Below are 27,643 nucleotides of genomic sequence, written 5' to 3'. Positions count from 1 at the left end.
AAGCATAAGCACATTAAAGTGAAGAAGGGTTTCCACTAGAAGGATTGAAGTAACTGGAATGCAAATACATGAGTGGAAATAATCACAAACAACCGATTACCAAGGTCCCCATAACTTCCCTCCGCATTCCCTCCCCTCCCCTCCCCTCCCCACCACCACCACCCCAGGCCAACACCACCGCAGTCGGATCACCATCATGAAACTCTGAGAAAAGAGACATGACCATATTATCAGAAGTTGGCATTTGCAAGTTTATTTTCACGACAGAGAAATACAAAGAGCGACTTTATATTTTTTTCTTGTTTTTCCTTTTTTCATAGTCACTTTTTTGATTTTATTTGAACACATACTCTTAGAGAGTTTGCGCTGGGACGGCAATTGCCGTCTGTCTTTTTGAGACCAGTATGCAAGACAGGGTGGAATGAGAGGGGGAAAAAAATCTGTCTTTCAATTTTTTGTCTTGCCATCACCTAAGTCCAAATACTTTTGGCTTACATCATTATAAAAAAAAGAGACCAATAAATGTGTTAATATGTATAGGAGCATATTATTTACACTGTATTAACATGCCGACGGGCTAGAGGAGTGGGAATTTGTTCAGAAATACTGCATACCATACAACACCAAGTCAGTAACGCTGTGGGAGGGATGGCGGGGGAGAATAACCAAATCAATTTAAACATAGTAGCATAACAAAACATACAATTGTTAAAATAAGGGCGATGATATAGTTAAGGCTTTAAATGTGTATAAAAATAACAGTTAATATGCAAAAATGGAAAGAAAAAATACGTAATATAAATGAATTCTATTTTTTTCTTCTTTTTCCTTTAATGTGAAATAGTTGGGTGTTTATGTGTGTGTATATGCTATATATTTGTATATTATATACATATACACACACATACGTACACACACAAACAAACATACAGACATTTATATATACCTATATACACACAAACGTTGGGACAGGCGCGGTCTGAAATGTAATGTTGATTAGCACAATACGTACAATTCCGGCCATTTCTGTCATTTGCCACGCACCACAGTTCTACCAGCTAATTGGCTAGATTGATCAACTGCTCTCCTGGCCATTTAAACAGTGCACCACGTGACCTAGTGAAAAGGACGGGGCAGGTAAACAACCAACAAGATCTCTGTAAGAGAGGTGGGTCCTGAAAGCACCTGGAGGTGTAGGAGTTGTCTAAGTGCTTTTTAACTTAATGAAAGGTGCAACATATCCACTTTTGCAGCAACGCCTCACCTAAGCCAAGACCATTTAGGTTAAGGGAGGTCTCTAAAATCAAATTTTTTATTTTCCCAAACACACAAACAGTTTGCCCTGCTCTGAAATAAGATACCCATTCTTCGGGAAAGCCTACAAAAGGTCGCCGAATCCCCACACACATATTGCCCACACCTGTCCACAAAATGCTGAAGAACTTCTTATATAGAGGTACTATTTTTTGTGTGATGAGGGTCACTGAGGAACAAGTATGTTTCTTAGAAATAATGCAAGAAGATTGGGCACACAAATTGATTCAGGATGTGTGTTGGAAGGTTGCCTAAATTAGCTATAAACAATATCCATACACTGGGGAAAAACATAATCCAGAACCCTCAATCTTTCTCTCTATCCTTCTTTCCTCGTACTTTATTAGAATCAGTAATTCTCTACAACCAGAGCGCCTAACAAGTAGACTATCTGTCAGAAAAGATCCCTGAAAATTGGATTATATTCTCTTGCACTATTCTGTCGGATATTTATATTAGGGATCTGCAAAAACTGCACCAAAGGAGGTGTTATGCAGATTTTCCTAATCAAAATAGGTCCCTGCAAATAGTTACTAATACAAAACTTCTAGTTTTAAAAATAAAATATATGCCTACTCTCCTACAGTTCCACTGGTAGAATACTGCCTCTTCAAACTTTTATCCCTAGACCTCTTTGACCTATTAGACTGATAGGAACTGAAAATACAGTGTTATTAAATACAGAAAAACAATTTTGAGAATGTAATATCACATGGTGTAACTTTTTGTTCATCATGTACCTGATCTACTCCAACTTTAAAATGTGCCCTGCGAGTTCTTAGACTGTAACACTATAACCGTTCCCGTCACATGCTTTTTACAGTATATTGTTTTAATCTTTGTAAGAAAGGGTGATAAAGTGCAGAGATGCCCACGTCAATAGGGTGAACTACAGTAATAATATTATACAACTAGGTAAACAAAAGAAGTAATGTGTTAGAATGAGGTTTCTTTCTGCAGGTCATTCTACCTAAAATGCAACACTTAAACTCCACTTCTCAACGTTGTCAGATTTCCATATAAAACATTGATGTTAGTAGCCTCTATATGATCTATATTGTGGCACAAGTCAGTCGACGCTTGAATGGGGCCTAGAAGATAATTTGCTTCCACAGGTTCTGTCCAAAGATCTGTTTTAGCTGCTTCTTAAAGCCCACTGAGATTATAATGCCTCTGCAGGACATGAGGATTTTTGTTTTAGGGATACTGAAAATTAAAATGGTAGCTATCCAAAACCAAGACCACGACCACAGGAATATACAATATCAGTGATGAGAGAAAACATTTTATATTCCTCTGCAATGAACATGATATGGAGGACATTCCAGAGTCTTATTTAACAAAATAAAGATTGAAAATCGAGTCCTATACAATGCAGCTATATACCTTTACCGTACAAGTTTAGCAGTCCCAGTCCTCTTAGAGTATCTTTCCCACTCATTTCGAATTGAGAGCACATTTCACAAATTTTGATTTCCCAGTATGAATACAAATATACTCAAGATACATAAGTATGTGAGCTGGGTGAGAAGATTCTTTGCAATGATATAGTGTTCATGTCACACTGCCTCCATTGTACCACTGGAAACAACCTCCACATATCATCAAGAATACTTGAGATCTAAGGGAGCAGGCAAATATGAGGTGGGAACTGCAGCAATGTATGCTTTCGAGCTTCCAACTGCAGTAGTCGCTAAAATTAGTTAAAAGGCCAGCACTGAATAATACTTCAGAAAACTATTGCCAAACAAAAAACATTTTTCTTCAGTCGATAGGCGAGACCACCGAAAAGGCCTCTAATCTTGTGCACAAGATATCTCAATTTCCACTTGCATTTCAGGAAAGACATTAAACTTACTATGTAGCCTAAAAAATCTCCAATTTCTGCTGTGGTTCAGGCGCAATATCGAACACAATTGAAGACCTTCTCCTTTGGAGAAACACAAAATCTTTAACATTGTGTGAGCTAATATGTTAATTATACAACATACATGCCTTGTTCCCCTTTTTCCACATATATTTCTGGATTGTCACATTATTCATTGTGCAAAATGTTCCTGTGCAGAAAATACAATAAGATCTTTTGTACCCTTGCATGTTGGGCTGCCTCCTCAAAAAGGCGTAGAGCGGGGGTATTGATTTCTGCCTCCTAGAGACCACTAAGAGAAAGTGGATCCTTTAGGGAACTTCGCTCTATCAAAGAGAATTGTTGGACATTAAGATGTCTCAGGCATCAGGTAATGAAACAAGCTTGCTGAAGAAAGATTGTCCTCTGTAACTAACAAACACTCCCCTTGCCTAGCACCACTGCCCTAAGGCTTCAACCAATCAATCCCAACTCTTTACACTGTGCACTTCCGCCCTAGGTTTCTATAAACATCTTCCTTTTCTGAAAGAAACTGACTGATGCGTGAGTAATATAATTTTTTTGCAGTCAATATTAATAAAGGCGAGTAATGACTGGCAAAGTTAAGCGTGTAGCGCAATGAGGAACATATGCGGGCTGAGTGGATGCAGGTTTTGGCTTAGCATGGAAGAAAACAGAGGGGCATGGAGCTGTACATAGGCTAAACCTGGATGATGTATGTTTTGATAGGTATAAACGTTTGTGGCTAAAGATGAAGGGTCTTGATTGGATTTTGCAGTTATATATGGATGATAAGCATAACAAAAGTGTGTTTAGTATGTGATAAGATTGTGCTCCACCATAAGGGTTGATTTCTGTGGGTGTCTGTCCTTGTAAGTGCGTCCTCTAATTTAACCAGACTAGGTTTTGAGCAGACGAACAGCTGGTGAAGGAGACCCCCACTTACTTGTGAAACAATGATGAGATAGGAACAAATCTTCACCAGGAGAGAAAAACATGGCACTTTGCAAATGGCGTGTTAGCGAAATGTGCGAGGACCAGATTTCTGCTTTGCGTTAGAATTTTGCCAAGATGTACAAATTCAAGGGACGTTGTGAGAATGATGTGAGAGATTTGACCCCACAAGATCTAGCAGTATTCTAGATATTGAATCCTGATGATGTTCACACTTCACCAAAACGTTAAAGTTTAATATCTGGTCAATCTGTCCGCGATTTTGTCATGTTAGGCACTATCTCACAAACAAACCATTAATTTTCTAATCAGAGGTGAGCCGTCAATTAGGGAGTGCTGGGTGCAGAAGACATAGCCTTACATCAAAACAAGAGATTGTGCCTTTTCTTGATGAAACACATTCTGTACTTTGCTTCTGCTAACCATGACGTGTCCACCAAGGATAGACTAGTCTCCCAGGAGGTAAGTGGTCGAAACAGTCCAGGAGGTTCAGGATCTGGTTCATTTTGAGGACTGAAACATTCTGTACAACGGAAGATGCTCCTTAATGCCCGGTGGGCTGCTTGTAAAAATACACTTTAATTTCAACGACTGTTCAGCAGCAGTGACATATACGATCTTTTGTTTCCCAAAAACCAGGAGGATATATCGAAAACAAATATGTATGGACTCGTGGTGGTAGGGATTAGGGGTTTAATAAAATGGAAAAATTCAAAGTGCTCTCATATAGTCTTTGGATTTCACCAAACCTGTCAGCACAAATTACAAACCCCAATATTGTGTCTCCAAAGGGAAACTCCAAATATTGTGTTTCCAAAGGGTAGCCATTAAGTCATTGTGTCGCAAAACGGATTGGCAGTAAAGAGACTCCTTGTTTCCAAAGGCCATCCAGTCACATGCTGTGTTGTCTCCAATGAGCAGCCAATCACTAACATCAAGTCTCTAGAAAGTAGACTTCGCAAGTAGGGTTTATGCCAAGGTTAGACAATCACAAGCCAGGTCTCATGAAAGGGAGGCAATTCGTTAATCCGTGTCCCCAAATCGCAGCCAATTACAAAGCTTGTATCTCCATAGAGTCAGCAAGAATTGAATTGCGATGCAGTCTTTCTTTTTTTTAAAAATACATTTCTTATAGCTTCAGATTGGTTGTCACAAGTGGTTTCTTGCTGGCTACTGACTGTAGGGGTGGTGGCAGTTTTTGTTCTTTTGCTCTTCTTCCTTCTACCTCTCTGGGATGATAACTATGCAGAAGGGGAGATGCCGCCTTGGAATCTAGATGAGAGAAATCCGTACAGGTATGCCAGGGGATTCCGTCCTCTGCGGCGAGTGATGGTTCACCAGGTGCTCCACAACTGTGTGTTTGGACATGTGCTTCATGAGATATGTCTCCTGAGAGAAAGAGAAAGAGACATATTAGATAGGCCTACCAGAGGTAAATTCTTTTAACACACAACCTACCGGGTCTGGTGTACTTGTGATGAAATCATCCATGCAGGCACCACTGGAGGACATAGAGTGAGAATGAACAACTACAACTGCACTACAAGACAAGTTTTGGTAAGGACAATTGGTCGTGGCAACGCCTGAGCTTTTGGCCTTGTCAACGTGAATATCTTTTAGCCATGTTGTCTAGCAGCACTTCTTCTGTTCAACGTGGTTGAAAGTTACTGAAAGCTCAGAATCAAAGGATGCCGAGCCGAAGCCGAATTCCTACACCCCCCCCCACACAAAAAAGTGCTAAGTCGTGAACTGCAATGGTAGCAACATAGCACTTTTTTTAGTTACTCTCAGCCAAGCTGAAATTAAGATGTGCTGCTAGAAAACATGGGTAAAAGACAATCATATAGTCATAGTGATATCTGACCAATGGCTTAAGATATCAGTGGGAAGGTGGTAATAGTGAGAAAGACTATAAACGAAGAATAACAGAGTGACCATGATGATAACTTGATCCTGCTCTTCAATCCTGGCTTTTGCCTATTCTCAATTTGAGGGCAGATTACACACAAACTGACAATGAGAAACAGAGGTGAAGAAAAATGCAGCATGGACAGCTTAGGCCTGGGCAAAGAGGTTCTGCAGAATTTAGCGCGGATTAGACGCAGCATATATCTCCCACAGGCAAATGCCAGAAGAAAGCCACAGACAATGCTTCAGGACTGGTGGATTATGCCCATACAACTGACAGAAGCTTGGTTCTATGCAGAGCACTGCAGTGGGTTATGCATCAAGTTATCCCTCTAGAAATTATGTTCTTAGAAGTAGTTACAGAAAAACTATGCAAGATTATGTGGAATTCTGCCAACAAGTAGAACTTATGCAGCTTGTGTTATAATTTAGCACCAGTAGTGCGAGGAGTGCTGAAAATCAGGACACACTGCACCATACGTTGTGCATGAGTGCACGGCCATTCGAGATGATTTTGCTGCCGTTCAAATAGAAAATCTACTTGACCAGCAGTAAATCTATTCCAACGGCAGGCCTCTGACCTGAGCATCTAAAGAACGCCGGTGACCGCCTGCATTAGAAAATCATGCTGGGGCACATACTAAGGAAGCCTCATGGGAGAATAACTGCACCACTCAGAAAGAGTAATGCATAATGACCGAAATGCCATCAATTACTCAGAAGCAATTCAGCAACATAACCGGTCTTAAAGTTCGTTTAACAAACAGACCCAGAGTCTGGTCAAGAAAAAATGTGCAATCCATGCTTCACATCCAATTTGTGCAAGACCTCCTTGGGCATGAAGGTATTAAATGGAGGGGGACGTGAAAGGGAGTTGAAGGAACAATCATTTTATTCAAATGGAACCCCGCAGCATTTTCTGGATGAAGGTTTATTTCCTACGAAACATTGTGAAAGGTAAAAATGTGCCAAGGGCCTGAAGTACCATTATGTGTCTGGTTGATGTTTTGGCCTTGAAGAAAGGAGCCTTACACGAAATAAGTTTAAGGTTGCACTATACCTACCACTGGCTCAAAAGGTGTGTGCATCAGCCTGTTACAAAGAAATGGAGGCCCTAGAGGGATGTTAGATAGGCCTACCAGAGGTAAATTCTATTAACACACAACCTACCGGGTCTGGTGTACTGTGATTAAATCATCCATGCAGGCACCACTGGTGGACATAGAGTGAGAATGAACAACTACAACTGCACTACAAGATAAGTTTTGGTAAGGACAAATTGTTGCAACGCCTGAGCTTTTGGCCTTGTCAAAGTGAATATCTTTTAGCCATGTTGTCTAGCAGCACTTCTTCTGTTCAACGTGGTTGAAAGTTACTGAAAGCCCAGAATCAAAGGATGCTGAGCCGAAGCCGAATTCCTACCCCCCCCAAAAAGTGCTAAGTCGTGACCTGCACTGGTAGCATCATGGCACTTTTTAAAGTTACTCTCAGCCAAGCTGAAATTAAGATGTGCTGCTAGAAAACATGGGTAAAAGACAATCATATAGTCATAGTGATATCTGACCAATGGCTTAAGATATCAGTGGGAAGGTGGTAATAGTGAGAAAGACTATAAACGAAGAATAACAGAGTGACCATGATGATAACTTGATCCTGCTCTTCAATCCTGGCTTTTGCCTATTCTCAATTTGAGGGCAGATTACACACAAACTGACAATGAGAAACAAAGGTGAAGAAAAATGCAGCATGGACAGCTTAGGCCTGGGCAAAGAGGTTCTGCAGAATTTAGCGCGGATTAGACGCAGCATATATCTCCCACAGGCACATGCCAGAAGAAAGCCACAGACAATGCTTCAGGACTGGTGGATTATGCCCATACAACTGACAGAAGCTTGGGTCTATGCAGAGCACTGCAGTGGGTTATGCATCAAGTTATCCCTCTAGAAATTATGTTCTTAGAAGTAGTTACAGAAAAACTATGCAAGATTATGTGGAATTCTGCCAACAAGTAGAACTTATGCAGCTTGTGCTATAATTTAGCACCAGTAGTGTGAGGAGTGCTGAAAATCAGGACACACTGCACCATACGTTGTGCATGAGTGCACGGCCATTCGAGATGATTTTGCTGCCGTTCAAATAGAAAATCTACTTGACCAGCAGTAACGAATAGTTTTCTTACCTGTCGGTGTAGTTTTGCAGCTTGAAGATCTTTCTGGATTCACTATGATGTGCATTATTCCGCGGTCTTGTGGTTGGGTCCGGATTCGTAGTCTTTTCTTTTTTTTTTTTTTTGTAGCCCAGGTGGGCGTCGGCGTCACGCCCCTTGGGTGTATTTCCGGTGACGTTGGCATGCTTCCTGCGGAAGCTCCCACTCTTGGGCGCCATCTTCGGGTTCTTTTTTTCCGTGCTTCTTTCGTTTCCGAAGTAATGGCAATGTTCTATGAAGGTGATATTTTACCGCTTTTGTACTTTTAAGTCCTTATATTTCCCTTTTTTTTTTTTTATCCACCTCTTCTCTCTCCAGTCTCATCTTTCTGGCGGAGGTGGGTGGGTTCGCTAGTGAATCCAGAAAGATCTTCAAGCTGCAAAACTACACCGACAGGTAAGAAAACTATTCGTTTTGCAGCGTGAATCTTTCTGGATTCACTATGCTGTGCATAGATTTTGTAGCGGTTTCTCATCTCTGTGGCGGCTGGGTGGAAGATGAGCGTTGGGTATTGAATATGTGCTGTAGCACCTTCTGTCCAACTTGAGCTTCCTTGTTCATTTGAATATCCACACAGTAGTGCTTCGTGAACGTGTGCACTGAAGCCCATGTTGCCGCCAGGCATATGTCTTATATGGGTGTGTTAGCCAGGAAGGCTATTGTAGCGCCCTTATTCCTAGTGGAGTGGGCACGTGTTCCCTCAGCTAGCTCTTGGCCTGCACATTTGTGGCACAGTTGAATTGTCTGTGCGATCCATCGTGCAATAGTCTTTTTGGTTACTGCTTTTCCCATGAAACTGTTGGCGAAAGACACAAAGAACTGTTTCGTTTTCCTGTGTCCCTTCGTCCTCTCAATGTAGTGCATGACTGCCCTTCTGGCGTCCAGGGTGTGCAGAGCTCGCTCTGCACTGGTTGTTGGTTTTTGGAAAAAACTCGGTATCTGTATAGATTGGTTCATGTGGAACTTGGACACCACCTTCGGCATGAAGTGTGGGTCAGTCCTCATCACGACCCTATCATTGTGTATCTGTATGTAGGGTTCCTGTAGCGTCAGCGCCTGAAGCTCGCTTACTCTGCGTAAGGACGTTATTGCAACCAGGAAGGCTGTTTTCATAGTTAGCATCTTTAGGGAGGCCTTGTGAAGTGGTTCAAAGGGCTCTTTCATGAGTTCTGTTAGGACTATGTTCAGGTTCCATGCGGGTGGCGGCACCCGCTTGGGTGGTGCGATCCTTTTTGCTCCTTCTAGGAATCTCTTCACCACCTGTGATGTGAAGAAACTCCTGCACGTTTCTCCTCTTGTGTAGGCGACTATTGCTGCCAAGTGAACTCTTAACGAGGATGAGCAAAGGTTCTTCTCCAGCAAGTGTGTCAGGTACTTTAGCACTGTGGAGTCCTTCTTCATTTTATTGTGAAGCCTTTCTTTTCTGCACCACATTGTGAATCTTTTCCATTTCGCCACATAGCACTTTCGAGTGCTGGGTCGTCGTGCCTCCCGAAGGACCCTCAGGGTGCTTTCTGGCAATCTCAAATGTGCGAACTCTATGTCCTCAGGAGCCACGCTACCAGGCTCAGGCTCTCTGGCTCTGGGTGTAGCACCTCTCCGTTCTGCATGGAGAGAAGGTCTTTCCTCTTGCTGAATCTGTGGGGTGCACACTGTGTCATCTCCATGATCTGCGAGTACCACGTCTGTCTCGCCCACTGTGGCGCGACCAGTATCAGTGTCATGTTGCTCGCTCTGCACTTGCTCAGTACTTTGTGCATCAGTGGTATCGGGGGAAAGGCGTAGGCAAATGTCCTTGACCAATCTATCCATAGGGCATTCCCCAGTGACCTCTCCTCAGGCTGTCTGGATGCGAAGTTTTGGCATTTTGCATTCTGGCGTGTGGCAAACAGGTCCACCGATGGTGTCCCCCATCTGTCGAACAGCCGCCTTGTCTCCTGAGCATTGAGCTCCCACTCGTGGGATGCCGATGTCTGTCAGCTGAGCCAATCTGCTTGTATGTTGTCCTTCCCTGGTAGGTGTATGGCTAGCAGGTCTATCTTGAGAGGGATGGCCCCTCTCCATATCTCCTGCGCCAGTGTTGAGAGTGGGGCTGACTGTGTGCCCCCCTGCTTGTTGATGTAGAACATCGCAGTGGTGTTGTCTGTTTGTAGCAACACCTTGTGTTTGTACAGTCTTGTTTGAAAGGCTTTCAGTGCAAGGAAGATTGTCTTCAATTCTAGGTAATTGATGTGCTTTGTCGCCTCTGTTGGCGTCCACAGTCCCCTCACCTTGAGCTCCTCCATGTGAGCGCCCCATCCCTTCAGGGATGCATCCGTGGTGATGGTCACTGTTGGCGTTGGGGGCGTTAGAGGCTTTCCCCTTGTTATGTTCTCCATGGTCCACCATGTCATCTCCTTCTGCACTGCGTGCGTTACAACCACTAGATCCTCCCAACTGCCTGTCGCTTGTGACCATTGTCCCTGTAGCCATTCTTGAATGGGTCTCATGTGGAGTCGTACATTTGGTACCAGGTGGATGCATGATGCCATCATGCCCATGATCTTGCTCGCAGTCCTCACTGTCCGAGCTTGTCCCTTCCGGTAGAGGCGAGTCTCCTTCACCAGTGCCCTTGCCCTCTTCTCGCTGGGGCACACCCTGCCCTGTAAGGTGTTGATCTGTGCTCCCAGGAAGATCTTCACTTGTTCCGGCTCCATTGATGATTTCTTCCAATGGATGGAGAAACCCAGGTTTATGAGCGTGCTCGTCACTGTATGTGCGTGCTGCTTGCATTTCTGGTATGAGTTTGCTTTCATCAGCCAGTCGTCCAGGTAAGGGTATACGTGTATTCCTTGCCTTCGTAGGTGCGCTGCGACTGCTGCGAGGCACTTTGTGAATACCCTTGGTGCTGATTTTAGCCCGAAGGCTAGTGTTGTAAACTGGTAGTGGCTCTCTCCGATGGTGAACCTGAGCATGTGCTTGTGCTTTCTGTTCATTGGGATGTGCAGGTAGGCGTCTTTGAGGTCTATTGTGACCATGAAGTCCCCGATCTGCAATTGCGGGAGCACCTCTTGCAGGGAGGTCATTTTGAATTTTTGCGTTCTTATGAATTTGTTCAGGAACCTTAAGTCCAGAATGGGTCTCATTGTCTCGTCTACTTTTGGCACCAGGAAGTACGTTGAGTATATTCCTGTGTTTCTTTCCTTGAAGGGTACCCGTTCTATGGCCTGCTTCCGCAGGAGTTCCTTTGCCTCCTCCTGAAGACACTCTAGCTGCTTGCTTGCTAGCGGTTTTCTTTTTGGTTTTCTGCTTGTTGGCTTCCCCTCCAACTCTATGCAGTATCCGAATTGGATGATGTTGAGGATCCATTTGTCTGACGTGATTTCTCTCCATTTCTGGAGGTAAAATCCTAATCTTCCTCCCACTGGTGTTATGTGGTTGTAGGTGTCTAGTTTGTCCTGACCCCTCTGTGCTGCCCCTTGGGATCTTTTCTGTGGGCGGGCACACGTAGTTTTTTGAAGTCACTTAGAGGCGGGCTGCTGCCCCCATCTTCTATTTTGTCCCCGTCCATTTCTCCCTCGAAAGGACTGGCCTCTTTGTTGGTACTGCCAGGACTGCTTCTGCTGACCATGCTGAGCCTGCGAGTCTGCCTGGTGCGTTTGCTGGAAAGCCTGGTGTGATGTACCTGGCTGGTTTCCGCCTCTCCCGCCGGGCCTCCGTGACGGGGTGCCCCTTTTGTTCCCTCTGAACTGCAATGCTCCCATGGATCTTGCTGTTTCGTTATCTTTTTTCAGTTGACTGAGCGTTTCATCAACTGTTGTTCCGAAAAGCGTGTTGCCGTTTAACGGTGTGTTCAGGATGCTGTGTTGCACCTCCGGTTGGAAACCTGAGATCCTGAGCCAAGCGTGCCTCCTTTCCGTGACACCCATCATCATGAGCTTGCTGGCGGTGTCTGCCCCATCCAGGGCCGTCTTAAGGCAAGAATTTGCCGTGTTTTTCCTTCTTCAACCAGCTTTTCGGCCTTATGCCTGGCCTCCTGGGGCAGGTCCTTCACCAACTGCCCCAGCCCTTCCATGATCTGGTACATGTGCCTATTTATCAGGGCGTTGGAATTAGCCATGCGCCAGTGGGTCGCGGCATTCCGTTCGATCCTTCTGCCCACCAGATCCATCCTTTTGCTCTCCTTATCCGGTGGCGGACCCGAGGTAGTGGGTACGTTAGCCCTCCTCCTTGCTGTGGCCGTGATAATGGAGTCTGCGGAGACCGTGCCCTGAATGTAGGCCGGGTCCTTTGTGGAATGTTTGTACTTCTTCTCAGTTCTGGGAGTTACTGCCTTGCATGTTGCGGGTTCCCTGAATGCTTCCTTCCCCTGAGCCAAGACGCTTTCGAGCATTGGAAGGAACTGGCTCCTCGTTTGTGTTGGGAGCAATGTCTCTAGAAGGAAGTCTGCTTTCTGCTTCTCTTCGTCGAGCTTGAGCTTGAAAGCTGCTGCGGCAGATTGTATCACCGAGTTGTAGGCCCCGATGTCGTCCGGCGGCGAGGGCCTCGAGGGGGTAAGTGTCGACCACCTCCTCCGGGCTGTCGGTGTCGACATCTATGTAATCTACCTCCTGTAGGTCAGAGGGTGCCGACTCTGTGTCCGTCCTGCTTTCCTCTTCCTCCCCATAGTTGTAACTATCGTAGGGATTCTCGTACTCCTCCTGGTCGTCGACCACCTCGACGTCCTGGTCTTGTTCCTCGGCCACTTCGGCGATCTCTTCTTCCTCCTCGACCGCCTCCACCACCGGTGGCTTGGTCTTGTGAGGGATCGTGAAGGCTTTCATCTTTGCGTCGAAATCTTTCTTCCGCTGCATGATGTTCTCCATTTCGGCCTCGAGGCGCCTTCTCTTCTTCTCCATCTCGGCCGCGTGTTCCGCGTCGGATGGGTCGGCCGTTCTTTTCGGCGGATGGCTCGGCGCCGTGCCTTTCGGTGTCGAAGTTTTCAACGTCGAACCGGATTTTGGGTAACTGGTCGTCGTCGTCAGTTTTGGGTCTTTCTCCCTCGGCGTCAATCGATCCTTCTCGGGGACGATTTTCGACGTTTTCTGCTGATCAGCAGCTCTCGGCGCCGGGGACTCCTTCTCGGAGGATCCGCTGGGCCTGGGAGTAGTCGCGGACGCCGCCTTTTTTGGCTTTGGCGCTTTCGGGGTCTTGCCCTCGATTTTTCTAGACTCAGAGTCTCTCGGGTTCTTGGGGGCCGAAGAGTCTCCTACCTTGTCAGAAGTCTTCGTGTAATCGGTCTCTACGACCGTGTAGCTGTCGTCTTCGGCGGTAGCGTGGTCTTCTTCCTCAGAGGACATCCCCAGCTCGTAGAGGGACGGAGTCGGGGCCTTCCCCTGCAGGGTGGCGTGTGCTACCCTCTGCCTCTCTCTCACACGAAGGGTCTTCGGGGCGAAGGCGGAACAGGCGTTGCAGTCTCCGCTTTCGTGGTTTACCGGTAGGCAAAGGTTGCATACCGGGTGCTGGTCCTTCTGCGCGTACTTGTGGTGGCAGTTACGGCAGAACTTGAACGGCGTGTTGTCCATCATCGAGCGTCCAGGGCCTCCCTGGTCGCGTGTTCGTCGACGGTCGTCGAGGATCTCGATGAAAAACGCTTTCTCCTTGCTGACTGTTCGTCGATGAAGTCCCCTAGAGTCTTCAGATGACTTCTCCTCGTCTTTTCTCTATTTTCTTTCTTCTTTCTCCAAAAATGTCTGGAGCCCAAACGGGAACGATCCAGACCCGACCGCAGAAAAAAAAATCTGAAGATGGCGCCCAAGAGTGGGAGCTTCCGCAGGAAGCATGCCGACGTCACCGGAAATACACCCAAGGGGCGTGAGGCCGACGCCCACCTGGGCTACAAAAAAAAACAAAAAAACAAAGAAAAGACTACGAATCCGGACCCAACCACAAGACCGCGGAATAATGCACAGCATAGTGAATCCAGAAAGATTCACGCTGCAAAAATCTATTCCAACGGCAGGCCTCTGACCTGAGCATCTAAAGAACACCGGTGACCGCCTGCATTAGAAAATCATGCTGGGGCACATACTAAGGAAGCCTCGTGGGAGAATAACTGCACCACTCAGAAAGAGTAATGCATAATGACCGAAATGCCATCAATTACTCAGAAGCAATTCAGCAACATAACCGGTCCTAAAGTTCGTTTAACAAACAGACCCAGAGTCTGGTCAAGAAAAAATGTGCAATCCATGCTTCACATCCAATTTGTGCAAGACCTCCTTGGGCATGAAGGTATTAAATGGAGGGGGACGTGAAAGGGAGTTGAAGGAACAATCATTTTATTCAAATGGAACCCCGCAGCATTTTCTGGATGAAGGTTTATTTCCTACGAAACATTGTGAAAGGTAAAAATGTGCCAAGGGCCTGAAGTACCATTATGTGTCTGGTTGATGTTTTGGCCTTGAAGAAAGGAGCCTTACAAGAAATAAGTTTAAGGTTGCACTATACCTACCACTTGCTCAAAAGGTGTGTGCATCAGCCTGTTACAAAGAAATGGAGGCCCTAGAGGGGCATAGGGATGCCATAATGGATCAATGTATAGACCTCTAATAACCTTTTAAGCCATGGAATGCGATTTCTCAGGCTTATATTTGTAGGCCCCTTCGGCATGAGACAGAGATGAAAGTTACTCACCACTTGCGTATGGACTGAGGGTGTGACCTCCTGGAGGGGGCGTCACTAGGATTGGATTCCTCTCTTCCTCAGCGGCAGGAAGAGGGCCTGGTGCCTTGCCCGGTGGCTAAAAAATTGTACTGAACTCCCATTTCCCAAGCAGAAGATGCATGTCAGCTGCTGCAAAAGGGCTGACAGCATGACATGCACAGCTTAAACCAAAAGCACTGCTTCTTAAGCTACCCTATCTGAAGGAAGAGGCAGTAGGAGGAAAAAGACAGCATAAAATTGTGAGAAGTTGGCCTGGCATATGCTGTCCACTATTCTAGTGGGCACCTTGCACCAGTCCAAACAACCCTTATTGATGGTAGGTTAAAGACAACCTTAATAGAAAGCTATCCTAGTGGTAGCTGTGGAGAGCAGCCTTCAGGCGAAGCTACGGAGGCATGTATAGCAGCTTGTTTTACCAGTCTATAATCTCGTGAATGATCAAATGAAAGGAGAACCACATCAGGTATATATATAAAATATATGTATTTATTCTAAACACATCCCTCTAGTCCCTTTATGAGGCTAGAGGCAAAAGTACATTCAGTAAACTTAATAACACACAGTAAATTAGCACAATATACGTTGAGCCCTAGGGGCGTATCAAACCATATATTAAGAAAGTGGTATAAGAACCACAACTCGCATAGACACAAGGCCTTGAGCCTTTAGATCCGCTGGGGCCACCAGGAGCCACCCAAGGTAGTGACACAGGGGACCCACAGGGGACTCGTGTAGTGTGTGAACACAGCCGCGAACCACCTTAACTTCAATGGGGAAAGTCGCGGTCGGAATTTTAAAGATAAAGGACACTTAGAAGAGGACTTGGAGCAAACCCCTTGAGAACTAGGGGGTTCTAGAGCCAACACCCATGGGAGCACTGGAGTACTCTAGTTACCTCAACAAGGGAAGCCGGGTGCATAGGTGTCTTTTGGTGCCAGGTTTCGTCTTCGTTTTCAATGGCGATCTGCTGCAAAGTGCTGCTGGCGTCCAAGTGGAAAGTGTCCGGTGTGATCCCAGCCTGGATCGAAGATGAGAAGAACTTGAAAGCAGAGGGGACAGAGTCTGGGTCACTTGCCAGTGACCAGGGGCACGATAGTCGAATGCCCACCGATGTCGGGTGATTTCAGGTGAAGCTTGACTCTTCAGCCACGAAAACCAGGAGGCGACGACGACGACCAGGTTCTGGATTCGAGCTGTCCCATGAAGGATGTCGAGTGCTGCGGTGTCGGTTTTCAGATTGGACCCAACAAGCCTTGGCAACAGCAACCCACGCAGGAATCTAAGAAATGCTTCGGTGCAGACCAGCAGAGTCTGAGGGACTCACCACGCGGTGGAGAGTCAGGGAACGTCTGGAGCAACCAGGGAAGCCCAAGGAAAATTAGAGTTACCTTCGAGGGGACCCACCAGTCGACGAACCAGGGATCGCGAATTAGCCTCGAGCGGAATTAGGCCCACTCGTGGAGTGTAGGCCCACAATCTTTGGTGCAGATGATGCTCGGGCTTGCGCTACAAGTAACCCAAAGCACAACTTTAGGAAAGCTCGGGAAGTCAATGCACTTAGCAAATGTGTACGGTGTCCAGGGGTTCTGGTTCCACGTCACTCGTAAGGGCTGCGGGTCTCAGCTTTGCTGGGGACTCGTGTCGGCCTCTGAGCAGTCTGGAAATCCTCTTCCTGTGTCGCAAATACTTCGGAGTCAGTCGGGAGCTTTGGAAATGCAGACCGGCAAGATGCTTTGTTGGTGCCTGCTTGAGCAGGGGAGTCACTCCTTGACCCCAAGGGAGATTATTCCGTCCTCTAGTCTTTAGTAGAGCGTCGAAGTTCCAGGATTCAGTTTCAGAGTTTCTTCCAGGTGTAATCTAAAGTCCTGTTGCCAGGGGTCCCTTACTTATACTGAAGAGAGGGGTTGGACATACTCTGGGGACCCACCTATGGGAGGGTTTGGAAAGAGGGGTGGCTTTCCAGTTTCCAGTTTCGCGCCAGAGCAGGGGCTGAGTGCCCCTGCAACCGGTTTGAAGTGGACTATGCACAGGGACACCAAATGTGCCACCAGTGCAGACTTTGGGCACTCTCAGAGTGCACCCAACCAGCCCCACAACAATAAAGCCTGTCTGGGAGGTGGTTACACCTCCCTGTGACAGGAAACCTATTGTCCAGGCCTCCCCTGCCGGAGTTTCGGTCAGCAGCAGGAGGCCAGACTCGTGTCTGTGGCTGCAGCATCCATTTCGTGATGCCAGGGCTCTTTTAAACTGTTACCGGGCAGACCAGTGTGTATATGTCTCTCCCTCTAGAAGGGTGGAATTCTACACCCGCTGCCAGGACTGGATTCCAAAGTGTTTGACACCAAACAGGACATGTTTCCATGCAGCCATTCCAAAGTTAGCATTTACCGCGAGGTTATAATGCACTTAAGAGTATATGGTCTGGCTGCATCACAGAACAGCTTCAGAGAATAGGCTCCGAAAGCTGCAGAGGGGTCCTGCTCATGCATGGGCACCCTCTCACACAAAACCAAGCACTCTGCCTTCAGGATTGATGAGGCCAGCCATAGGAGTGTCTGATAGGTTTATATATGTCAGTGATTAAAGGTAGATATAGGTAACCTATATCTTAGTAAGGGGTGCATGCACCACCTTACCCATGCTGCAGTAACAGTCCTGTGGTGTCATTTTGGAAGGCTTCCCAGGGGTGGCATAATACATGCTGCAGCCCCTGGTAGGTCTATGGGGTACCTATGCCCTTGGTACCTAAGGTACCATATATTAGGGACTCACAAGGGTACCCCAGTAACCAAACTGGAGTGTACCTAAAGTACATGGAATCCATTTAGAGAGGAAAGTAGATAGGCTGGGACCCTTGATAGCAGGATCCCAGCCAAACTAAGTCTAAAACCATCAAAACACCAGGAAATAAGTGGGGGCAACCATGTAGTCAGATTCCACCTTCCTACAAAATAAAACAGAAAGGGGACCTGCTATAGGAACGAAGACTTACGAAAAGAGTTTTGGAGTACCAGGAAAGCAGATTTCAATCTACTCTGATGGGCATACAAAAAGGGCAACGAGCAAGGATAAACAGACATCAGACACAATGCAGCAGAGACGTGCCATATATGAGGTACCCAAGTGTTTGAATTTGAGGCACACAACAGAGCTGAATTTAACAGTTATAGAAGCAGTTTCGGATTCTGCCACGAGGTGGGAGGCATATCTAAAGAATGATGATGGGAAAAAGCCACAATGAGGATCACACATCTCTTAAATATTAGAGAACATGCCCAATATAAGTCTAAATTTATCAAGGGCACAAGAAAATCTGGTGAGCATTTTATCAGATTTGGTTGGATCTACTATTTCAAAACACCAAATATTTTCTGTAACCCATAAAAAAACCTAAGAGTTTTCTTCTCTCTAAACCAATGTGATAATACATGAGATGTTTAAGCAGAAGGGCATCCCTGCAGTCTTGGTATTAGTCAAGTCTAGATCTGCATAAATCGAAATGCCACTAGCCACAGTAAGAGTGACTATGATCTGTATAATCTATGGCGTACGTCAGTTCTCTAGATGATCTGTGTAATCTATGGGGTAGATCCACCCTCCAAGGTTATCCAGGACATTGTAGAAGGATAATACCCTAAGTGTGGATCAGGATCTGCATATCCTAAGACAAATCTCAGCTGTCTATGATATAGGCCTAAAGGTCATGTAAAACCTGACGGAGAGTTGCTAAATGATGACACTGGATGATATGAAAGTTGAGGGACTTCGCTGTTGATTCAGATATGAAACCATGTGATATGGACAAGTGTAAGTGGGTAAAGCCCATATGTAATGCTATGGGTTTTAGGAGACATGTAGAGGCTTTACGAATATTAGGTACAGATTCCTCTCCGCCCATAGCCATTGCGATGGCTAAATTTTTGAATTGGGCATGGTCCATTCGTTCACAGATACTGATTTTGAGCAGATAGTGGTTAGTTCGGTGGACGACATTGTAGTAATATAATTGCCCACTTATGGGATCAGTCTTGTGCTTACAGAATCTAACTATGCTGCTAAGAGATCAATGTATTACTTTTATCCCGCTATGGCAATGATAAATAACCTGTATAAAAACCATTTTGTGTGCCAGCAATGGATTTTTGAAATTTATAACTAACTAATTATCATAATTTTAATTATATAACACGACAGTTAACATGGGGATTTAATAACATTTTAATTATTTATACAAAATGATGGAATATGGATGTTCTTAAGATTGAGCTTTATACGGAATTAACAGTGATTTTCCTTTTAATGTTTGTGCTTTTATGACTTAACTGTCGAATAAAGCTTTATGAAGAAAAAAAAAAGATATGGACAATCTGAATGGTAGCTCTTCACTTGAGAAAATTGATCTGTAGTTACTGTACCACCTGAGAAGAAAAAGCATGTTACATCAGTTTATTTTTTTAAGGTGTGACAAGTGCTGTGGGAATAGGAATTCCCAGCAGTAGACTTAACAGTGGAGGGAAAAAGGGATTGGTGGTGTAGCAAGCCCTTCATGTATCTCTTAATCTTAAGGTGGACTTGAATTCTCCAGATAACCCCACAGGTGAAGGTCATAAGATAGCTATCAAGTAAGCTCACTTCAAACTGCTTTTTAGGCCTTAATAAAAGACATTAAGGAATTACTCGTAAGTTGCTGCCTCCCGAGAGGAGACTGGGTTGATCTGTAAAGATGGTCATAAAAGGGGACAGGTACATTGAGTATCTAAGGTATGAACGTGTATCATCTGACAGAAAGAGGTAGTCTAAAAGCATGATTGTGCATCTTCACAGCATCCTGATGGATGATTCTTCTGGGTGGGCCTGCAGGACACCCAACCCATTGTGCTCAGTTTTGGGTCCTTTGTGACCATTGTGCCACGCAGTTTCAAGTGTATGAGTTGTAATCTGTGTAGCACATTATCTAAACAAAGTTGTCACTAGGAAAGGATCTGATCAAGTGGTACTAGACCGTAAAGTGTTAGAAAGCGAGACCATGCAAACCAACAGCTATGGGCGGGTCTGTGACCCACGCTTTTTTCTTGTCTGAGATTGGAGCATGTAAAGGCCTGTTTTGCTTCCACATTGAAAAAGAAAGGCATAGAAGCTAATCATAAACATTTCAGCAGAAATCATAGACACACACACAACCTCTTACCGAAGTGTACGCCCGACCACACATGCTACAGCAATAGGCCTTGGCGTGCTTGACAGCGTGGGCTGAGAGGTGGATCTGCAGGGAGGCTGAATCGGAGTACGCTCTGTAACAGTTTGGACACTTGTACGGCTTATCCTTGTTGTGCTGCCGCTGGTGAGACTGAAAGAGCAAAAAGGCACATGTGCGCAATCAGCAACTTTGGAGTTTCTTGGTGTAAACTTCTCTATTTCCATAAGTTTTGCCATCATCAATCCCACCAAAACATCTCCACACAGTCAGTACAGGGTGGTGTGAGCAACCAAGACCACACTACACTTGTAGTTAGGAATTGTAATTATATCTCATTTAAAATTAAGGAAACAAAACTTAGAAATTCACTCAAAAATAGAACGGTTAAAGGGATGTTATAGTTAGGTAAAAATGTCAGTTAAAACATACAGTTTTAAACTAGTTATAGTTATCTCAAATAGCAGTAACTCTTGCCTAAAGAAACTATAACTCTCGGCTTCGCCGTGTACAGTATTGTCATCAATGATGTAATTTCAGATGTTGCAGTGAAACAATGATGTCATAGAACATGTCATGAGTGATGTAATATAGGAGTGGGAAGCGTGTGCTGTTGTTGTGACCCTGACTGGAACTACCTGTCCCAAAAACCATTACGCCAAGACGAAGGAGGGCCCTGGGACCATTGTTGTAAGGAAGCGCTTAAAAGCGCACTCCATCCCGCAGGCGGGTTGCATGTGCTTTTGTTTTGACCCGGACTTCCAGTCACAAAAACCATTGGGCCAAGGAGAAGGAGGGCCCTAGGACGACCGCTTTCAGGAAGCACTTAAAATCGCTCTCTTCATCTCGCAGCGCGGGCCAAGGCCAGGGCCATCCGAGCCCGTCTGAGACTGGGCTGAGCCACCCCCGTTGGATTAATGTACTGCCAAGTTTTATCTGAACTTATTTTATGTCTGGATTTGTCAAAGGGATCGCCATAAGCACGCGTATTTCAACTAATTCTGTAGATACCTTACCATTTCTTTTATTTCATTTGTACTCTGTTGGCGAATAGCAGGCTTGTGGTACCATGGAGAAAAGCAAAGCTACTGAACCTGCCCAAGCAGTTGCTAAGCTCAGCAAGGTGACAATGAAAACCATTAATTGTACTCTTGATGAAATACATCTGCTGATGGAAGTGGACTCTATTATAGGTAATAAAAGTCCACAAAATAATATCCAGGGTAGATCAGCCATGAAAGCAAAACATGCTTCACACACACTACTGAGTTTATTTAAAAAAGAAAGTAACTAGTAAGTAAGGATCCACCAAATGAACCGCCTCTAGAGCTATCCATAGTTTGTAATAATCACTTTTTGCCATTTCAAACGCCAACGGAGTCCCAAATTATTCTTGAAGCTCCTGAATCAACTGCCTGAAACTCATTCTGACTATTCCAGAGAGTCAATTTAAGAGTTGAGTGATAAGATAGGGGACCTTAAGATCATGGTATCGCAATTAACCTATTAACCAACAGGGTGAATCAACTGATAGCAGCAGTAGCAGAAACTAATATTAATAGCAGGGGCAATCACGAGAACAATGCAACTGGGAACCTTGCAAGGCCCCACACTCCATGTGGAAGTTCGAAGGGGGCTTGACGAAATACTGGGGGAACGAACGAGGGGCCCTGCACAGAGCACGACCAGGCCTGGGGCAAGCAGGGAAAGTAGATACTAAAAAAAAAGCTGGAGAATGGCCTCTTTCTACCTCTAGCTACAGTGCTCTGGGGGTCACGTTGATGGGGACAAGTGGAAGACGCGGTTTACCGACTAATAGTGGGAATGTAGATCTACATGCCAACAAAGGGATTTGATATCACTAGCTCAAATGTATAAGATTAATGTGCCCAAACTTCATTCCCTTCTAAGATAAGAGGGTGAGGACTCTTTAAAAAACCAAGGTCATACACATGGCTGGCTGTCCTGACTTCGGTTCACCGTGGGAGGGGTAGGTGCTGAGATGCCTGCCATCAGCGACCTTTGAGGAACTCCTCACTCGCTGCTGGCCCCACCTGGACAGCTCGTGAGGCCTTCAGGAGAAATTACAACGGTTCCCAGGAGGTCCTTCGCATGGAACCATTTCTGGACGACACTACACAGGTCGTATACCGGGGTACTCTTAGTTAAGAGGATTCCAGCAATCATATGAGCACTAAGGTCCTGACGAATTGCCCTTATGGCAAGAAACATGTCGACCGCATTCACATCAAGGGTTGAATAAGGATTGGTCCCATTGCCCATCACTCCTTAATACCCCTTATTTTTAATAAAGCAGCGAGCCTGACCATTAAAATAATGCCCAATGGACTCGACTGACTTTTTTTAGAAACACACACCCCCATGCTCACTATTGCACTTTATAGGCCCCTCACACACACACACACACCCATTGGCTCGGAATAAAAGATCTCCACTAAAGTGCAGCTCCCCTTGCTGCCCGACGGGCATTGCACCGCCAGCCTGCCGTAGGAGCAGGATACCGATGATGACGCTGGACGGCCATCGGCTGGGACAACAGTTGTTGTCCTGTCGGTAACCTGTGTGAGGTATCCTTATATTCTGAAAAGGGTCTACACCATGCACTTATCCCTTCATAACTACTGAGAGAAAAGACTAACTGAGCTAAACCACTAGCTCCCACTGGGGAACTCTGTACAATACCCCTTGTTTGCCATACACTGGATACGACATGTTAGGGACTCTAAGTTGATCATTAGAGACGATATTAGCAGTGATAAAAGGCAATCTGTACATGGCTCTAAGTTAGATTGTATTGAAATAATTGTAAAGAACAGAAGACTAGCAGACAGTTTTGTGGCCCTTGATGCAAGGGCCAGTCCCCCAAATAATTCAATTATCCACTTTAAATACCAACGGGCAAGAGAACCTGTCTAACGCCAACCGACCTTTACATTCTTGTTTGGATAGTGGTTCTACTTTGGGGCAAACTTGATTGTCTGTGTAGAGCGAGTACCCCTTGTTTACCAGTACAATACAGCTCATCAGAGTCTGTACACAGAGACAAAGGGCATAACAAGGGAACTAAAATATCAGCCTTTAAAGCAGACTAACATACGAAGCACACTGGACTTGAAGAGGAGGCCCACAATTCTTGTGGACAGCACTTTGCAAAATGCCCAGGAAAATGCTGTTTCCATCGCAAATACATCTTCACCTGCACAGCCCTGAATACCCATTGAAAAACCAAATGGCCATAAGTCTGGCAATGTCTCGGTCATTTCCTTGAATGTAGCAGGCTTAACATCTAAACTTAATGTACCCAATTGGAACGACTTTGTCAAAAAGTTTGATATTTGTTCATTTCAGGAAACTTGGAGCACCAAGCCTGTGTTTAGGGCAGGTTATATAAGTTTTTATATTTCGGCAAAAAAAATCCTAGTGGACTGCAATTTGGGGGCTGTTAATATATGTCTGACTTACACTCAATTGTACAATTGTGAGATTAGAAATTGACTCCCCTGATATTCTGGGATTACAACTGAGGACACATAACAATCCCAATGTGGAAATCTATAATATCAATGCGAGAAGGGTCAAGGGAGGTATACTGTCAGAAATCTTGATAACAATTGAGATCTAATGGGAAAAGAAGACACACCCCGACATATTATTCTAGCAGGGAACTTCAGCACCATGTTTGAACTCCTGGATAGGGATGATATCAATTTAACCAGTGAAGAAGACGAAAAATGGGTGTAGGAGAGTAGGGTCTGCTATCCTATGGTCACCCCAAATTTTTGCTTTTTGCTTCACTGGTTTTCGACTACTGAGGCTGTGGGCCTGCTAATCAGACCCCCAGCCTGCTGTTCTCTCTGTAAATTAGTAATATATGTGCTAGAGGTACATACCACAATTGGAAATGGACTCCTTGTCAGCCCCTGTTCCATGCACTATAGGTGCCCAGGGCATAGGTGCCACCAAGGCCTACCAGGGGCTGCAGCATATCTTTTGCCACCCCTGGCTGGTTCTTAAATTGACAACTGGCTGATCACTCAGCTGGGGCAAGATGGTGTAATCACCTCTTGCTTAGATATAGTATACCTATATCTAAACCTATATCTGGACACATATAAACCTGTGAGCCACTCCTATGGAAGGCCTTATCAATCCTGGAGGCAGAGTGCGTGGTTTAATGTGAGATGGAGCTCTAGCATGAGCTGAGCCTGTCTGCAGCTGTCGGGAACAACTCCCTAAGCTGTTCCGGGATAATGCCATACCATATACTCTTAAGTGCATTATAATCCTCGCGGTTATATAGCAACTTTGGTTTGGCTTTATCAAAACATATCGTGTAAGGTGTCATACGATTTGGAATACTATCCCCTCGCCAGTCCTGGCGACGGGGATAGCATTCCACCCCTCTAGAGGGAGAAGACATGTTACTTTACTGTAATGCGGTTGATTTTTAAAAGAGCCTCAGATCCACAAAATGGATGCTTCTGCCACAGACACGGGTCTGACCCCCTGCAGCTGACCGAAACTCAGCCAAAGGGGCCTGGACAAAGGGTTTCCTGTCGCAGGGCGGTGTCACACCACCCCAGACAGGAGATAGTGGATTGTAGCAGGGAGGTTTGAAAGAAACCAGACACTGCATGGGGAGCACAAGGCTACCCCTTGCATAATCCGGTCAAACCGGTTCTGGGGCACACCAGCCCCAGTCCCAGCGCGGCCTGGATCAAAGGAAAGGGGTGTATCCACCCCCTTCCTGGGTCCCACCCATAGGAGGGGACCTAGCAGGTAATCCAGCCCCCCCAGATTCGAATAAGAGTGGGAGCAGTGCCAATGCACTTCAGATTATCCTGATTATTTCTAACATAAGAAACGAAACTCTGGACCCTTCCACATCCTACTCAACGTAGAAGACTGAAGAATCTCCCTTGTGGTCAAGGAGTGACCACCCTGTGCAAACAGGCACCATCCAGCACCTCGACGTCTGCTTTGTTGCAGTTCCCGCCGGAACTCGAGCGACAGAGATCGACGAGACCAAGCTTGCCTGCCTTCTAACAGCCCGATCCACAGTCCCTGCAGAGCTGAGACCCGTGGAGGCGACCGGGAGCGTGGGGCACGCCATCTTGAAAAGACCACGAGACGCTGACCGTGCAGCCCACGAGTGACCCTCGAAGCTGTACACCGGGGTTTGAGAAGCCCCAACCCTGAGCCACTCTTGCACCGAAGTTCACCCCTCTACACTCGACGAGTGCTGCGTGGGGCCCTTCTGCTTCTTTTGGCTCAACGCGTTGGCCCGGTCACTTGCCAGCTGGCTTGTGGCCCCTGTGCCGACGAAAACCGAAATACGACTTTTGATTCTGGTAGCTCCAGATTTGCACCCGCTCCCCTGAAAAGGAGCCCACACTCTGACCCTCCTGGTCCGAGTGAGAAGCAATCTCCCAGTTCCGCGTGGATTGCTTTTGCCAAGTGTTGTTTGCTCCAATCTTGAAGCCGACGGTGAGAGCCTACGTGGGACAGATCGTGACCCGCTCCTGGACGTCGCAGATGCCCCAGAGTCCACGTGGCAGCGGAGAGAAGCTCCTCGACAACCACCTGATTGCGCCCGACATTGCCTGGTTCCGTCCTGGTTCCACCCTGGTCACTGCTGAGTGACCCAGACTCTGTCCCCTCTGCTTTCAGGTACTTTTCGACTCTGATCCACCCTTGGATCACACCGGACACTTCTCCTTCACCTCGCCTGCAGCATCTTCAGCTCCAAGCGCCCAGAACCTGCACGACGAAAACCGACGCCACTTCGACCCTATGCACCCGCTTCCTGTGGGTGAGGTAACATTGCAACGCCGGTGTTCCCACACTGGTACACACCTCTAGGGTCTGTGTCTAAAGTTTTGTCCTTCTAGGTTCAGCAGAAGTATCCTAAAACTCTATTTGTGTAACTTTTACGCACCATTGACTAACATTGGTGCATGCGTGCGCTTTGAGCGCTGTACCCGAATCCCGCGGGCTTTTCCCGACTTCAGCATTGCTTGTCCCGACTGCTCCCAGCGATTCCCTAGGCCCTAGGCCTAACCACTGATCGATTGGTATCTCTTATACCATTTTTTTTAGTATATGGTCTGAGTGGCCCCTCGCCCTCATCCATAATTGTGCAACTTTGTATGTTATACTGTGCTTTTGATTTAACGCTTGTGCCCCTTTGTTCATAAAGAATACTGGGGATCATTTGTAGAAATAAATACATATATTTTTATAATATATACTTGTGTGGTGTCCTTTCATTTGATATTACAGGACTGTGATTGGTAAAACAGCTCGCTTAACACGACCTCTTGAGTTTAGCCTTTAAGGCTGCTTAGTCTATGCTACCATTAAGATAGCTTGTCTACAAGGTTGACTTACAACCAGACACCATAAGGGATAGCTTGGACTGATACAAGGTGGTTCCAGAATTGGAAACATCATATATCAGGCCAACTTCTCACAATGGGCTATCCCTCAACTTGATTTAAGCCCCTATTAAAAAGTGGATTCAAGTAGCCCTACAATTGAAGACCCTTACATTACATGAGCTGAGGGCAATGAACAGCAGAACAAAGTTGGATAGTAAGGGGGGCAACTACATATAAGAAGCCTTATTGCTAAAGTGTAATTGACCAGATATTGATTGACCTCAGATTTTGGCAAAGTGTGGTGGACATGGTAGTTAAGAAAAAAATAATTGAGAGCGACCATAAGCACATACGTCCGTCTATGAGGTCTCTCTGGTGAAAATTGCTGCATGACTACCTCCTGCACTGCATAACAAAGGATGTTTAGCTACTTTGAATCCATTGGCTTTGATCTTGTAAGTGCAACATCGAAGCTAGATGCTATAGTGGTTAAAAATGACAACGTACTGGAAGCAACAAGTACACATTCACACTGTTTTGAACATATAACTTTATACTTTTTAGAACCTACCACACACAGTAAAAAGAACTCTTGTAATATTAGTACCTAGATCAACAAGGAATGCAGGCTGACCAGAAGGCAGTTAACACTAGCGAATAGAAAAAAGGATGTAGAGCAAATACACATCCTAAGAAAACTTACAAGCTGGCTCAACATAAAGATAACCAGGACCAGGATTAGAAGAGGTGGCAAGATCTCCTAAGAACATGCTCTGAGAAAGATGTGTGCAAATGTTGGTCCCTGGTGACATGTGGGGGGGGGGTTGGGCCTGGTGGTAATGTGGCTGCAGCACATCCTACAAAATACATCTTGCCTCTGACCAGGTTAACCATTTTAAGGCATTATGCACTGAGGAAATACAAGCCTAAAATTATGCTGTCCAGTATGCCCTCGAAGCCCTGACTCAAGATGATATGGTATTCTACTTAAGTGATGTAAAAATTGATATAAACACCATTGTTCAGGGGAAAGTTCAGCAGAGGTATGTTCACCCATGACAAAGAAAACTGATTTAAACATATTCTAGTGTTGAAAAATTCTATCGCTAAGGGAG

The 27,643-nt window shown here is 45.6% G+C and overlaps 1 protein-coding gene across 7 annotated transcripts in view; it reads right to left on the bottom strand.

The window, feature by feature from the left end:
* Nucleotides 1-227: 227 nt before the first annotated feature.
* Nucleotides 228-27,643, bottom strand: part of ZNF362 (zinc finger protein 362) — a 190,792-nt gene continuing 163,376 nt past the window's right edge. For 4 of the 7 annotated variants that reach the window (XM_078643020.1, XM_078643023.1, XM_078643019.1 and 1 more), the window contains 2 exons: nucleotides 20,122-20,280; nucleotides 228-5,524 (listed from right to left, as the gene is read on the bottom strand). In XM_078643020.1, coding sequence (XP_078499146.1) covers nucleotides 5,408-5,524; nucleotides 20,122-20,280 — 276 coding nt within the window. In that variant the 3' untranslated portion in view covers nucleotides 228-5,407. The remainder of the gene's footprint in view (nucleotides 5,525-20,121; nucleotides 20,281-27,643) is intronic. The other 3 variants (XM_078643018.1, XM_078643021.1, XM_078643022.1) reach the window with 2 other exon arrangements.

This window comes from Lissotriton helveticus, chromosome 5_1 (genome assembly GCF_964261635.1).
Source record: "Lissotriton helveticus chromosome 5_1, aLisHel1.1, whole genome shotgun sequence".
Lineage (NCBI taxonomy): Eukaryota > Metazoa > Chordata > Amphibia > Caudata > Salamandridae > Lissotriton > Lissotriton helveticus.
Note: the sequence above shows the minus strand (reverse complement) of the source record. Positions and strands in the feature narration are given on the sequence as shown.